Source organism: Vanellus vanellus (assembly GCF_965231255.1).
Source record: "Vanellus vanellus genome assembly, chromosome: 5".
In the NCBI taxonomy this organism is placed as follows: Eukaryota; Metazoa; Chordata; class Aves; order Charadriiformes; family Charadriidae; genus Vanellus; species Vanellus vanellus.
This window is the reverse complement of record NC_138910.1, coordinates 71,666,351-71,680,104: the sequence shown is the minus strand read 5'-3', so window position 1 is coordinate 71,680,104 and position 13,754 is coordinate 71,666,351. Positions and strand designations below refer to the sequence as shown.

The following is a 13,754-nucleotide window of genomic DNA, read 5'->3' as shown; positions in this document are numbered from 1 at the left end:
CTTGCTATTGCTCCAGATCAGCACAGAATGATGCTCTTCAACACCAGCGCTTTGAGAGGCTGGAGACAGCCAGGACCTCGACAAGGCAGTGGAAATACTGCGGTTTATAACTGCGGACCAAGTGTATCCGAGTAGCCTAAGAATTCCAGGAAAAAATAGCAGAGACAGCGCAGCAGGCTCTGCTCTCGATACCGTCACAGCACGATTTAGTAACCCGTTCTCTGGGAGCATTGAGGCTTTGGTTAGTGTATTAACAACACCATACATGTCCACACAGACACACGGAGTAAACACTCACTGAAACATGTTTAAAAAAAAAAAAAAAAAGCTCAAACCAAACCAAAACTTGGTCCAGAAATGAAATCCAAGCAGCCAAAATCAAGTATATAATGGGGGGGAGGGGGGGGGGGGAAACAACGGTTATACAGGAAGAAGCAGGGTGAGATTCCAGAGATTCTCATGATTTGTGGATGGAGCTAAAATCAAGTAGAAAGAGATGGAGAAAATATATTCCTATATAAAAAACACACTTGCATTTAGGAGAAGCGAATCAAAACTTCAAGTTCAGAAAAAGCCAAGACAACGAAGGCGGCGGCGTAATGAAATCAGACCAACAGAGGCAGGTTTTCGCTTGAAATACTGTTGCACAGTCATTCTGCTTCTAACAGAGTAAGCCAGTGAGCAGATACTAGACCTCGCAGGTGATCCACAGGGAGACACACTCAGACAAGTCCAGAATAAAAGCTGAGCACAATCTGGGACAAATGACGGGAGCGTTCATTGAGAGGAACCTTTAATTGGATGAAGAAATGGCTTACAGTGCTACAGGTATCACCACTCGACACGTTTATTGGTGTATTATTATTGACCTAATCCTCAGCAAAGAGCACTGTTATCCAGAGTCGGTCACACTTAAAGCAAAGCAATGTCTAAACCTAAGAGCAAAGAGTAATTTTTTAATGGGAAGTGACCTGAGCAGTGGAAATGACCTAGCTATCAAAGCTGAAATCTTAAAATATCACATGTGTTTTGAAGTCTGCTTGCGGCTTGTCCACAGAACTCGAGGAGTCAGAACTCTTCATAGGTTTTTTTTTGTTTTTAAAACGGGCAGACTCAGAAAACTCGGCAAGTTTCCCAAGCCCCAATTCAGAAATGTTAAGGAACACCTTAAAACCCCTACCTATTTAGATTCACCAAGAGAAGAAAAAGTCTCCAAAGGCCATTTATCATTGAGATAACTTTGCCCGCGACATACTGGAGAACACGCGACTACAAATTCCTCTAGTTTAAAATCGACCTAGCAAGGCGCCCCTTTCCTGGGGTGGTTTATTCTGAGGCAGGGCGCGTTATGAATTGAAGCCGGAGAAAGGAAGATAAAACATCACTAAAATTTTCAAAACAGAGGGAAAAGTTGCCATGTGTCCCGTAAAGGACAAGTAAAAACAATACCCCAAAAACCAGCTTACAGATTGGAGATTTCTCTTTCTGCTAATTCCATTGAAAACTAATTTTACTTGAAAGTAAAGTACCCGTTACTGGAGAAGACAGTGACGTCTCTCTGTCCAACCCTTCCAGCCAAGTCCCTCCTCTCTGTATCCTCTAAGGACACGTGCAGGACTGTGAATGTACACAGTGACAAAGGGGTCTTACTTGCACCGAAGAGGATTTGTAGTTCCAGAATGACTTGCGGACCAGAGAGAAGTTTCTTCTTCTCCTTGTCAAAGGACATCAGATTGTAAATTCAAAGAAAAAACTTGAAATTAGTGAATTTCAACGGCATTTCAAAGAGAAGGTTGAAAAGCAGAAATTTAAAAGTAAGCTGCCTTTTTTTGCACTCAGAATTTTGGGGATCTCAAATAAATGAGGGATTGTAAGGAATAGCGCAACAGGCCCAAAATTCAGAGAAAATAAAAGATATGGAAGGGAAAAAAAAGTCAACGAACTGTTTCCTAAGCCCTGCTTTAAAGATACCCTGTTCTAAAGAGACCTCAAATGGCAAGCATTACTGTGTACAAAAATAGAATAGCAAGGATGAAAAAACACAAAAAACAGTATGAAAAAAACCCTCCCAAAAATAGATGTACACAAGTTCTATTTTATATTAGTGTATATTACAAAATTCAAACATGCAGTCTCTATTTTGAATGCAGAATGCTCCAGTCCACGCGTACCAGGGATGCTGCTATGTTTTCTTTACAGCACCATCATGTGACAGGGGAAAGTCTTGTATTTTTAACTGATTTCCAACCTCTTTGCTTTTTGCTTGCGCGAGAGTCCCTTCTTTACAGGGCCTCGTGCTGCCATCTGGCAGAGGAGAGGCTCTCAGAGCTGCTGGTCCAAGAGCGTGAGACAGCTCTTTCGATGGAGCGATTTTGCAGCCACCTCCCAACGCTTCAGACGCTTTAGCACTGCAAAAAGTCGCCTCCTTTTTCGCCGCCGCGGGACACGTTGCCTCCCAGGGCTTCGCTGAGTTTAACGACTCTGCGCAGGATCCGCTCCTCGGGGTCAGACCGTCTGTGCTAGATAGTTTGGCTTTCTCTTGACACGCTCCTCCTCCTTGTGAGGTTTCCTGCCTTTTTTGTTTCGAATCTCTCTCTTCTTTACAGGACGCACCCAAATGGGGGAAATCCTTTCTCTTTTCCACCTCCCCAGAACCGGACATACTGAGCTTCAAAGGGCCTAACACGCTCTGAGCTAGCGGCACTAACTGGGACACGGAGAGTGCTCTTTCGATAGCACCGGGGACGAGGAGCGTGGAGGATACGGGACCTGCTGCGCTCGTTCTGCTGGCGGCTGAAGCTCTCTCCGCCTGGGACGAGCCGGATTGCTTTTCAGTACCAGGACTTTTTTGGGACGTTTCGTTCGTGCTTCCAGGAGACAGAAAGGAGGTGCTGTGCCGTTCTGCGGGCTGAAGCGTCTCCTTGTGATCCTTCTCACTGCGATCCACGGGGCTTACCGACAGAGGAGCGCTCACGCTTGCCGTGCACCACGAAGAAAGTGACGCCAGAGGTTTGGAATCCTGTTTTTTCTGACTGCTTTCTGTTAGCAGAGGGTCTTTCAGGTCAAGCTTACCACACGAGGCCCCCAAAGAGTCACCTTCTTCAAGTTCCAGGAGTTTGATAGTCGGGCACTGTATGTGTTCTGTGCGGTCTATTGTTTTTTGAGTACTTGTAGTTCTCCCTAGGTCTTTGATTGCTTCAGAAGACTTGTCTTTTGGACCAAAACAATCAAAAGTTTTGTTTTCTGGCGATTTATGTTCCTTTGCAGTTGTTTCTGATCTTAGGAATGGCTTTTCTGAATTAGCTAATTTTTCTGGAGAAGTTCTTGGGGAGACCTCTGATGGGGAAGGGTGCACGCTGATTTGCAGCGGCTCTGAAACAGGCTTGGCTTGTTGATCACTCCTCTTCTGCAGATCTTCTGTACCTTTTGGATCTTCAGGTAGAAAGGCATCGTCTTCAATACTATCCTTGCTTTCCAATTTAGACGAAAACTTATTGTCCTCATTAAAAGAATCTGAGCCTTGGTCTCCATTGTCTTGGGGCTTGTCCAGTCTTCTCCCATCCTGACTATCTTCTGAACCATCATCCGTTTCATCTTCAGAAGAATCTACTTCTCTGATGGCCTCTTGCTTTTGCAGAGACTCCCTCCTCTCCACCCTGTCCTGTCGAATAGCACCCAACTTCCGTGAACCCGGCTTCTGCAACATCCCTTTTTCCGCTAGCCCAAGTTTGCCACCCGTCGTTTCATTCGCAGATTCTTGTAAGCTCTGGAGACTCGGATCCCTCTGTAGCATCTCCTTCTTAAATTCAGAGTGAGAGATATCCAAGCTATGCTTACGTGAGGAAGCCAGCTTCTTCTCAGAAGAGGACAGCGAGGCAGCCAGTTTCTCGGCCGACTGCACTCTCTTTAGCAAAGGAGACCTCGGGGGCTCAGCACTTTTGGGGCGAGAAATTTGTCTCACCAGTGGTGGAGAGGAGTGTAGTTTTACTGGAAAAGACTGAATAATACTGGAGCTGCCAACTGAGTGTCCTGGTAAAGGAGATGGGGAGCGCTGCGGGGACGTGGACTGTGGGGTCGGTGACGGAGTGTGAGCTAGTGGTGACAGAGGGATGTTTCCCGCAGATTTACGCCGTGGAGATCTGTACTGCCTTTGAAGCTTTGGCGCTAGTCCATGCAGAGAGCTGGGTCGGATATGTCCGGAGCTGGCTGGAGAATTGGGAACGCTGGAACTGGGAGAGCTGCTCTGGGAAGAATTGCCACCAACTTGAAAGAGAAAAAAACATAAATAAGAAGACTAAGATGATTAATATATATTTGGCCATTAAAACAAGTCATTGAAAATAAGACATGCAAAGTCAAGACAAAATGCCATGCAGTAATGCCAAAGCACTGCAGTAATACTACAAGGTAATATTGCACAGCTTCTGATGGAAAATTCACATCATTGTCACACAACACCAGAATACAGTGAGAAACACTCTCCTATCAGAACGCTTTTTTTCTGAAAAAATACCTCCAAGCAGATAAACCACATGTTTCATTGCTATTCTCAAGACGCAAATCTCTTTATTCCATCAGCTGATTCAGTTTTCAAATATGACTTTGCCACACTGTTTTGATTCCTTTTCTCGGAACTAATATAGAAAATGTGTCAAACTGCTACAAAAAAATTGCAACTTACAATCCACATTTGCATGAAAGTGAAAGGATGCTGTAGTACAGCAAATGCATTCTTAAAAGGATGTATAGATTTCCATTTTTAAATGAATCGGTGAATGAGAATACATCCATCCTTAAGGTAACTGACATCACAGCTGTCATTTTACTTCACAAACGGACCTACTACCTGCTGCTGTGTATTTTACCTCAAAAATTAATCAATAAGCAAGATTCTTCTCCAAATTTTTTTGGTTGTGTGGATATTAGGGGTTTTTTTTTGTTTGCTTGTTTCGTTTTGTTTCTTTTTTTTACCTGAGTGTACAGACTCGGGAGTGGATCTGTAACTCTGCGTTGGTGACCGAGGAGACAGATTGTGAGTTGGAGAGCCAGGCACGCTTTCTCCAGAAGACAGAGAGCGGTTTAGTGAAGACAAACTCCGGCTGGTGTGAAGTAGCGATGCTTGTTTAGTGATCTTCCTCAACAAAGAACTCTTCTTCTTACTGTGGAAGAGCATTCAAGAGTTGTTTACAAGCCCAAATGATTTATTTATCTTTATTGGCATATTTCAGTCAATTTTATGGCACAGTCTAAGCGGAAAAGAAAACAAAAAGAAAAGAAGAACTGAAGGACATACCTGCTGATATACAATAACTGCAAATTGATTTGACAGGACCTCTCTTACACTATCTCGGTTACCATTTAATTTTCACAGAGAAACATCAAAACGAACCTTTCCTGACCGTCCTTAGTTTTGCTCTTCTTGTTCCTCCGAGCCATCTTGGATTTGTAGCTGGCTTTTCGAGCTGGACCAACTTTGATGGACGTGTTCTCGAATGGCGTGGTGGAGATGGACACTTTATTTCCACTCTGTCAGAAACAAGACACAGAGACGTTGCTTAAAACGTGGCTATTTGAAGCAGATCTGCCGGCAAAGCAGGTAGGCGGCTGGTTTATTGCTGCCTGCCATTTCGTAATGCTTTGTCAAACTCCACTTCTCCCTTTGCATTTCCACCTATCGTTTATTAAGGAATTGCTGAGAGAGAGCCCTCTTTAGTCAGGCTTTCACAAATGATTAGCTCAGACCCCAGCTGGTAGGTAAAGCTTCCCAGAGCAGAGAGAACACAGCATCTGACCTCTCCCATTGAGATCCCAACTGCCTCAATTTAATACTTGTAGTACTGGGAAGCTTGAACAAAACGATATTCTGTCACCAATCCTATTCCCAGTGCTCTGACTGATGGCAGATGTGAGCATATCAGGCATCTATCACGATGCATCTGCAACTCTGAGCATGGCTTGTCTCACTCATCTTAAAAAAAATCATAATAATTCTGATTGCTCCTCTATTTGCAGTCCCAAAGACTCCTGTCTCTTGCAACAGTCCAAAACTTTGGATTTTATTTCTGTAAATGGATTCAGCTCAGAGGAGGTATCAAAATGCAAGTCATTTAACTGGATAATTTTAAGATCAACCATTACAAAGCTGCTTTTAAATACCACTAGGAATAATCCTTGATAAAGCAGTATTAAGAGCTAATAACATCAGCACAGCCTAAAGGCGAAAAATAAAAGTAATTCGGAAAATTTTTAAGGTATTTGTTTCTCAAAGTGATGTTTGCGGAAAGGTATACTTAAATCTTATTAACCTTTGTCTCTACTGCTGATAAAAATGTATCTGACAGGTCCTTATTTCTCACACAAACTGTCTGAGTTCAGCTTAAATTACATGCAGAAATTTTGGAGATTTAGGGATCAAGCTGCAGCAATGTGTTTTTGCAAAACAAGGGCCAGGTGCTGTGTACACACTTGTGTTTCAGACAATGCCAATGAGATACCTACGGTGTTTTAAGCAGGCTGCCTCGTAATTTTCCAAAATGTAACGGTGCCGAGTCCCTACCTTCAGAATCAGCTCCACCACTTCTGTGTGCACCAGTCCATGGACCGGCTCCCCGTTGACATGGGTTATCAGATCCCCTTCACGCAGACCTGCTTCGTTTGCTGGGCCGCCTTCCTCCACGTGCTGGCAACGAGAAGGGGATGAGTGATTTGAGAAGAGGAACGTGCGGGATCGCTGGCCAGATCAGACTCCAAGCCCACCCATCTCACCTCTCGCTGCAGCCAGCATCAGCTGCTTCAAAGAAGAGTGAAAGACACCACCGACTGGCACAGCCAAGCACAAAAATCTGTGCTCTTCCACTCCTCCCCCAGCACCCTGCCAGTCTTCTCCCGATCCCAGGCAGCCAGCCTGGATGGTTAAGCTGACCAAGAGACCAACTCCTCCCAAAGCAAAAGGCTTAAGACACTCCCAAAAATTTCCAGCACTCAGGAATGTTAACTAGATACTCTTGATTTCCAGACAAACATTAAATCTTTTTCAATTTCTTTGCCATCCCAAATCCAGCATCCTTTCATGTACATGCTGGAATCCACGAAGGCCAAGAGGCTTTTAAATAAGACACATATTTAGGGTGCCTATACTGCATCTCATCCCAAACAGAGTTTCTTTTTCCACTTTCCTTCCTTTTTTAACCTATCCAACATCAGATCTTTTCCCCCATGGACACGTTGCTCTTCCCCATCACTGTTCAGAAAGGTAACCCTCCTTTACAGTGCGGAGAATGCTGCAACGCTCCCTCTAGCCAGAAAAGACTGCAAATCAGTATCTTGGTAAACTCAGCATTTTTCAAGGAAAGCAGAAAGGAGCAAGGGAAAAATGCAGCTTCAGATTATTTTTCTAGGTAAGAATGAGTGTGAAATGATGACCAAAGCATATGAAGTCCAAATTATCTAATGAACACAGAGATACAAGGAAAAGAACGAACCACCTTTACCTTGACTCCATTCTCCCTAACTACACAATTCAAACAACACTGCGTCAGGGAACGGATCATTCCTAGAAGTCACATACATTAACAAAAAAGGAACACAGAGATCAAGTACCAGAAATAACGGGAAGGAAGAGATACAGACATGGAAACCAGACCTTTCAGCATAGCACACAACTAAGCCAAGAGCTAAATCCCCAGGCAATCAGCAGAGCAGCAGTGATGCTTTAAGGCTTGTAATCAATTCCAAGCGACTGCGTGGAAAACCCCAGCAGACCGAACTGATCCGAAGCAGGCTATAATCACTAACACAGGTCTGAATAAATTAGCTACGACTGGCCCTCATGCAATAACCCAAATAAAGAGAAGGAGGGTATGTACAGAGAAACATGCTTTAAAGCGTGTGCTGCAGGTGAAAGAAGGTGGATTCATGTAACCAGGAAAGAAAGGAGGAAAGAAAGGTTGCTGTGGTTCTGCGATGGGCTTGAAAACTGCTACAGGTGAACCCCAAAGTGCTGTTATTTATCTGTTTGCTTATTTATTTATTTTAAAGAGTTCCCCCTGCCCCAAAAAAGATAACTTTGGGTCCAAATAAGGAGAGAGAAAACAGGCTGGCAAAATACTACTTGTAAAGCTAAACCCCACAACCCTGGCTAAACGCATTTCTGGCCCCAAGGGTACTCTTTTTAGAAAAGCAGAGACATACCCAGACCATGTGATGCACAGTGTAGATATCACTGTCACCCATATAGACGCGAATGGCACGGAGAGTGAAACCGTATTTCTTTCCAGCCCGATGGATGATGATTGGTGGTTTCAGGTTTGCGATAGCAGGAGAAAAGTCGCGGCTGGGTGAGGAGTCCCTCGAAGATGGGTTGGAGGATAGAGAATGAGGTGACATTGGACTGGCCAATGGAGAACACGTGTGGTGATCTACAGTGATGACACAAAGGCGGGCAAAAATTAGGAAACCAGGCCTCCAAAAGAGAGAAAAATCTTGTTAGAGAACAGCTAGGAAACCATCTCTCCCAATGCTCTTAAAGCTGGTGGCATGCACCAGAGCCAGGTTTGCCTGCAGCTTCAACTAATTCATGCTTCAAAATACAAAAATCGGCAGTTTCCAAAAAGCAGATTTGGATGTGTATATTTGATCCAGCAGCACTGCTCGCCCAGGATTACGGTGGGGTCACAGTGTTTACTTCTCCTCTTTCAGGGATTTACAACCCATCATAAGCATTTGCTCTGGGCACAATCCTGGAACCCCCCATTTCAAGGTTATGATATATTATCCCCCTCCAAAAGATCAGATAGTTTCCACATTTTGGTGCAAGTTACATGTTGGTGCTGAGATAAATCAAAATGAGTTAGCATTAAAACAAGACCACCAACAACAAAACCGGTAGGCAATCAAGACAGCAACTACACCTAGGTAGTTTTGGTAGTGCTTTAAATTCACAGGGGCAAAAATATTTAACCCTAAAAAATTAGCTACTGCAGGGACTTTGCTACCGAGAAACAACATCACGAGTGTATTTTAGAGTGCGTTTCCCAAAAGAACAGCCATGGGCTGGGCTACTGGCTGAACTATCTGACTGTGCTTCCTAATGGAACAACATCCACTTTTAAAAACACAAAGCAAATACCAAACTCTCATTTTAGAGTGAAGCTGCTCAACATAGTAAAATAAACCCAAAGAGCAGGAATATTAAACGCAGCTGTAAAAGGTAATCCCTAATCCATTAAGGAACACCTGCTGAATCGCCCAGCACATATTTACCTGGCAGCTGAGAGCAGCTCTGGAGGAACCTTTGCTGGGTGATTAAATACACATTTTAGAGATTTTCATGAGGCAGTTTGTAGTTTGAGAAGCAACCAACGCCCCAACCACAAGAAATGTAACACGCACCACCACGACGGTGCCCAGAAGCAGTTGCAAACCCGCCTCCAGCTCCGCGGCTGCGAGGGGCAGGCGGGCACTGCTCCACCAGCAGGTCCTGCCGGCTTGGCACTGGTGGCCCAGCTGCAGTTCCCTGCGCCAATGTAGGCAGGAACAGGTACAGCCCTGGATATACAGCGAGGATTTATCCTCTGGGAAGGGGGACAAAGTCCTTGTGGGGAGAGCCTCCTGCTGAACCGGTCTGTCGCGGCTCGGCACGGTCGGGCTGTTCGCTAGGAGTTACCACCTGGCAGTAGGAATTGTCAAGGTCTGGCTCTGCTTGGAGACGGAGCCGGCCAACAAGGTGAGCTAATCAGCGTTAACTTGCTTTGTGAGTTACTCACAGGATTGAATTCTTGAACGCTCAACCTCAACCAAGTTATCTGGAGTCACTGAAACTTCCCAGACGCGTTCTGTTTCCAAACAACACCGCAGTTAGCACGTGACCCCCCCCAAAAATAGTACCTTGCGGGTTAAAATGGTTCCGTGCCCCTAGACCTCCTTGCCGCACCATTGTCTAGAGACCAGCTAGGAGCCAATTTAAACAAAACGGGGGGGGGGGGGGAGAATAAGGCCCAGCTGCCATTTGCAGAAGCTGCAGTCAGACCACACGCACAGCGCTCCTGTCCGTGGCACAGCAGCACTCATTATCCTGCCGAGCAGTAAATATTAAACTGATTGTAAAAGTTAGATCTCTCCCCTCCCGCCATCGCGGGCGTTATTCCAGGAGAGCGAAGGGGGAGGATCTGCCTGCAGACCTTTTTGCTCAGTGCTTGCAGATTCTGGCCTTGCCTCACCCGAGGCATTTCTTACCTGAGGGAATCAGGAGAGACAAGGCAGTAGCGGATGCCGATTTAATCACTTTATTGACAGGTCTTGAGGTACGTTTTTCCCCTGATTCCCCAGAGAGCAACCTGTGTCGTGCCCGCCGCACTGCCAAATCGCTGATGGCTTTTGGAGTGGTAAAGTCTGGGCCTTCATTGCTATTACTGCGAGCGCGTGGATCAGAGAAATCTGCAGTGCTCCCAGCTACAGTTTAAATTAAAACAGATTAGAACCACAGGGAATTCCTAACAGTCTATTCCCCTACAGGCAAAATACATTAAATCAAAGTCATGTTTACACGAAGTCCAAGAGTAAATTTTCCTAAGAAGAAACCCCAGGGCTTGAATTTTTATTTACAGAAATGGTGTTATTCTGAATACAGAAAATTAGCGGGTTCTGTTCTGTTGGAAAAGCTCGCTAATGAAATCACGTTGCTCAGTAGCAATTACATGAATCCTAAAGCCGCGGTGCAGTTCTGCAGGCAAGCCATTTCAATGGGATCGTTCGCAGATGAAAACAGGTTTATGGAAAGTGCTCCATTTTTACAGCCAGCAAGAACTGTCAATCTTTAAGTTAAAACTGCCTGTAATAGAAGAGCCGGGCTCTGCTGGAGTTGCACATAAAAAATCCACTTTAAGAGAATACTAAGGTTCTAAAGTCAGGGAAAGTAAAAATGTGGATTGCAAAGGCAGCCTTCATTTGCCCCCTTCTGTGCACCGTTCAATTTAGTCTTGAATTACTTAACCTGCTATACTTATATATAAAATGCAAAGTAGTCTTGAAACTCAGACTGGGCACAACAATAGCAGATGCTGGGGGTGCTGTACTCAAGCTCGGTGCCTCAGTTCCCCGTCTGATACCTTAAAGGGGCATTGCGAAAATACATTAATTAGAATTTACAAGCCGGTCAGAAATGAAAGTGGTGAGCATCACAGCAAGTCCACAAGGGAAATTAATCATTCTGTCTTCAAAAGCAAATTTTAAGCAGCGTGCAATAAATAAAGCCTAAGGGCCACATTTTGAACAATGAAGACAGAACAAAACATTGATCATCGTTATTTAAGTGGGCACCACTGCTCTGCATACTAAGTAAAGCAGGAAGTACCGTGAAAATAAAAATTCAAAGCACCATTCCCATAGACCCCAGTACCAGATGCCAGTTCAACATTTAACAGCCACGGAGTTTCAAATAAGGCTCCCAGACAATGAGGAACCCAGAATCGGAGCCTGCGCGTGAAAAGGCTGCGATACGCGTTACAGGCGCGCTCCGAGACAGTGACAGGAATGAAATACTTTTCCTGCAGTCCCCTGCCTCTGACTTAACTTTGTAGGCTGGGGACACCGAAGCAATGGTATCCCTGAATCCCATGCGCTGGATTAAAGACTGCTCGAATGCATTAGGCTCTGGGGAGCAGGCTGCCCGGGGAAGCTTCATTTTTGCCTGTTTCAACTTGTAGATACTGAAATTTGCAATGGAAACGTTCTTGCAATTTTCAATAGCGTGTTTCTAGGCTTTTAGTATGAAATTGAGAAACTAAGCTTCCACTTAAGGCACTTATGCCACCCAAATATGTGGCAGCTTACTTCCTTTACTCCTACACCTTTTCCCACGGGTTAATAGAGTACGTGATGGCAGCACCGGGTCTCTGCTGGGAGGATGAGTCATAGAGGGGGGAATGGGACAATTTTGGAGGAAATTTCGCAGACTGCACTGCAGAAGAGGAATAATGAATGAGATGTGGGGACCTTTGGCTTTACTCTAGTCTGGAGGCAAACTTCCTCTAAGGCATTTCCACCTTCTGCTATCAATCCACCATCGCATCTGCCCAGTGCCCTTCACCTTGTCCTTGCCCAGTCTTGCCGCCACTATGACTCCTTGCTCAGTACGCCTTTCCTCTCCTTTCCATCCTCAATACCTCCACAATTGCTTCACCTGTTTGCTCCCAGTCTCCCCCAGAAACCTGTTTCTTATTTTCTTACCCAGTTAGTCCTTGTTCTTCAACGCTACGATCTAGTTCTTCCCGTAAATATGCCTTCCTTCTCAAATATTATCTTGCCAACCTTCAATTCAACTTCCCTGCTCTCTTCCATTGCTCCAAATTTCCTTTTTCCTCCTTGCTACTTCCCATCAGTTCCCACCTCAGAAACAGGTAGCTTCACCCTCTGCCTTCCCAGTGCCCTGAAAGGGGCAGGAGCTGGAGACACTCCAGCAGCCAGAGCCCAGCCCTGCACCGCAGCAGCCCAGCGTACCAGCGCAGGGAAGGTCCGGCTCAGCCCAGTGCTGGAGAATGGCCCCCGGATGGACAAAGCTTCTGAGAAGTCAAACACTGACTTCTAAGACTCACTCCGCTAAACCTAGGCTGCACCTTTTTAAGCCTGCAACTTGGCTAAATTTTGGGATATTTGGCTGAGACAGCAAGTACCGCGTCCCTGACACAGACCCCGCTCCCCTAGCAAATTTCAAGTTTCTACTCCAAACCAGAGCCTTTCAGATGAATAAAATCACAGGAAGCAGGGATCTTTTAGTATGGCTGAACACCCATATTGTCCAGCCCCAGCTCAGCAGTGATCTGCTCTGACTAATACTCAACATAAAGCTGCCACAGGTAGGCACCCAGTGGTTGTGAGTAGGTATAGATCATATGGGTCTCAAGCATGAAAAGACCTTAATCAATTCGAAGTGAGAAGACTGAAATAAAAGATGTGATTTTGAAGAAATAACCTCCCAATGTGATTTTAACGACAAGCACAGCCACAAAACTACGCTAAAATAACCACTTGGCACGACACATGCACGTCACTCGACATCCAAATCCACAGTTTCACAGTTAACATCTGCAAGCTAACACAGCTTTCCTGGGGACCACGACACCGTCACACCAAGCACGTACCTGTCAGCGTTGAGGCGCTGCTGACGGCCGTGGAGGGGGTGGTGGGTCCAGCATCACCTTCCAGCTGCAGCTCTTGCTCCACAGGCTGTTCTGGAATGGGCACCGGCAGCCCTTCCCGCGACTGCACGGTGGATAAGAGCATCCCCTCAGACTGCGGCCTTTTGAGAACAGTTCCCTCGTCCTCAGCGGAGATGGCAAAACGGGGCATATCGAGAAGCCCTGAGCAGCGTCGGCGGACTGTCAAGGGTGGGCTGGAGTCGCTCTCCGTGTGTGAGGATTCAGACATAGACAAGCGCTTACGCAATCTAAGAGGGAAAACAAGACAGAGCCCCTCAGTAGAGTTAGGGGGATAATGAACTTTAAAGAGAGAAAACAACACACGGACCCAACTCACACATCTGAAGCCAAATTTAAGGTGAAGTCAGGAGCTGGAGCTACATCATTAGGACTTAAAACAGCAAAGGTTTGGGGCATCACCTAGTCTAGATCTCCAATATATTATGTTGTTAAGCTTCTAAGGAAGGAATAAACCCAAATTCTGGGCAGTCATATGTTTTACTGACCTTTTTACTGGAACACAAGAATTTTTGGGGTATTCTGAACTTTAGAAACTTTGGA

The 13,754-nt window shown here is 45.4% G+C and overlaps 1 protein-coding gene across 1 annotated transcript in view; it reads right to left on the bottom strand.

Moving 5' to 3' along the window:
• Positions 1–573: 573 nt before the first annotated feature.
• The window catches only part of MAST2 (microtubule associated serine/threonine kinase 2), a 201,414-nt gene continuing 188,233 nt past the window's right edge, over positions 574–13,754 (bottom strand). The window contains exons 26-32 of the mRNA XM_082483172.1: positions 13,137–13,441; positions 10,234–10,449; positions 8,191–8,417; positions 6,557–6,679; positions 5,390–5,526; positions 4,972–5,159; positions 574–4,263 (exon numbers count right to left, since the gene is read on the bottom strand). Coding sequence (XP_082339298.1) covers positions 2,183–4,263; positions 4,972–5,159; positions 5,390–5,526; positions 6,557–6,679; positions 8,191–8,417; positions 10,234–10,449; positions 13,137–13,441 — 3,277 coding nt within the window. The 3' untranslated portion in view covers positions 574–2,182. The remainder of the gene's footprint in view (positions 4,264–4,971; positions 5,160–5,389; positions 5,527–6,556; positions 6,680–8,190; positions 8,418–10,233; positions 10,450–13,136; positions 13,442–13,754) is intronic.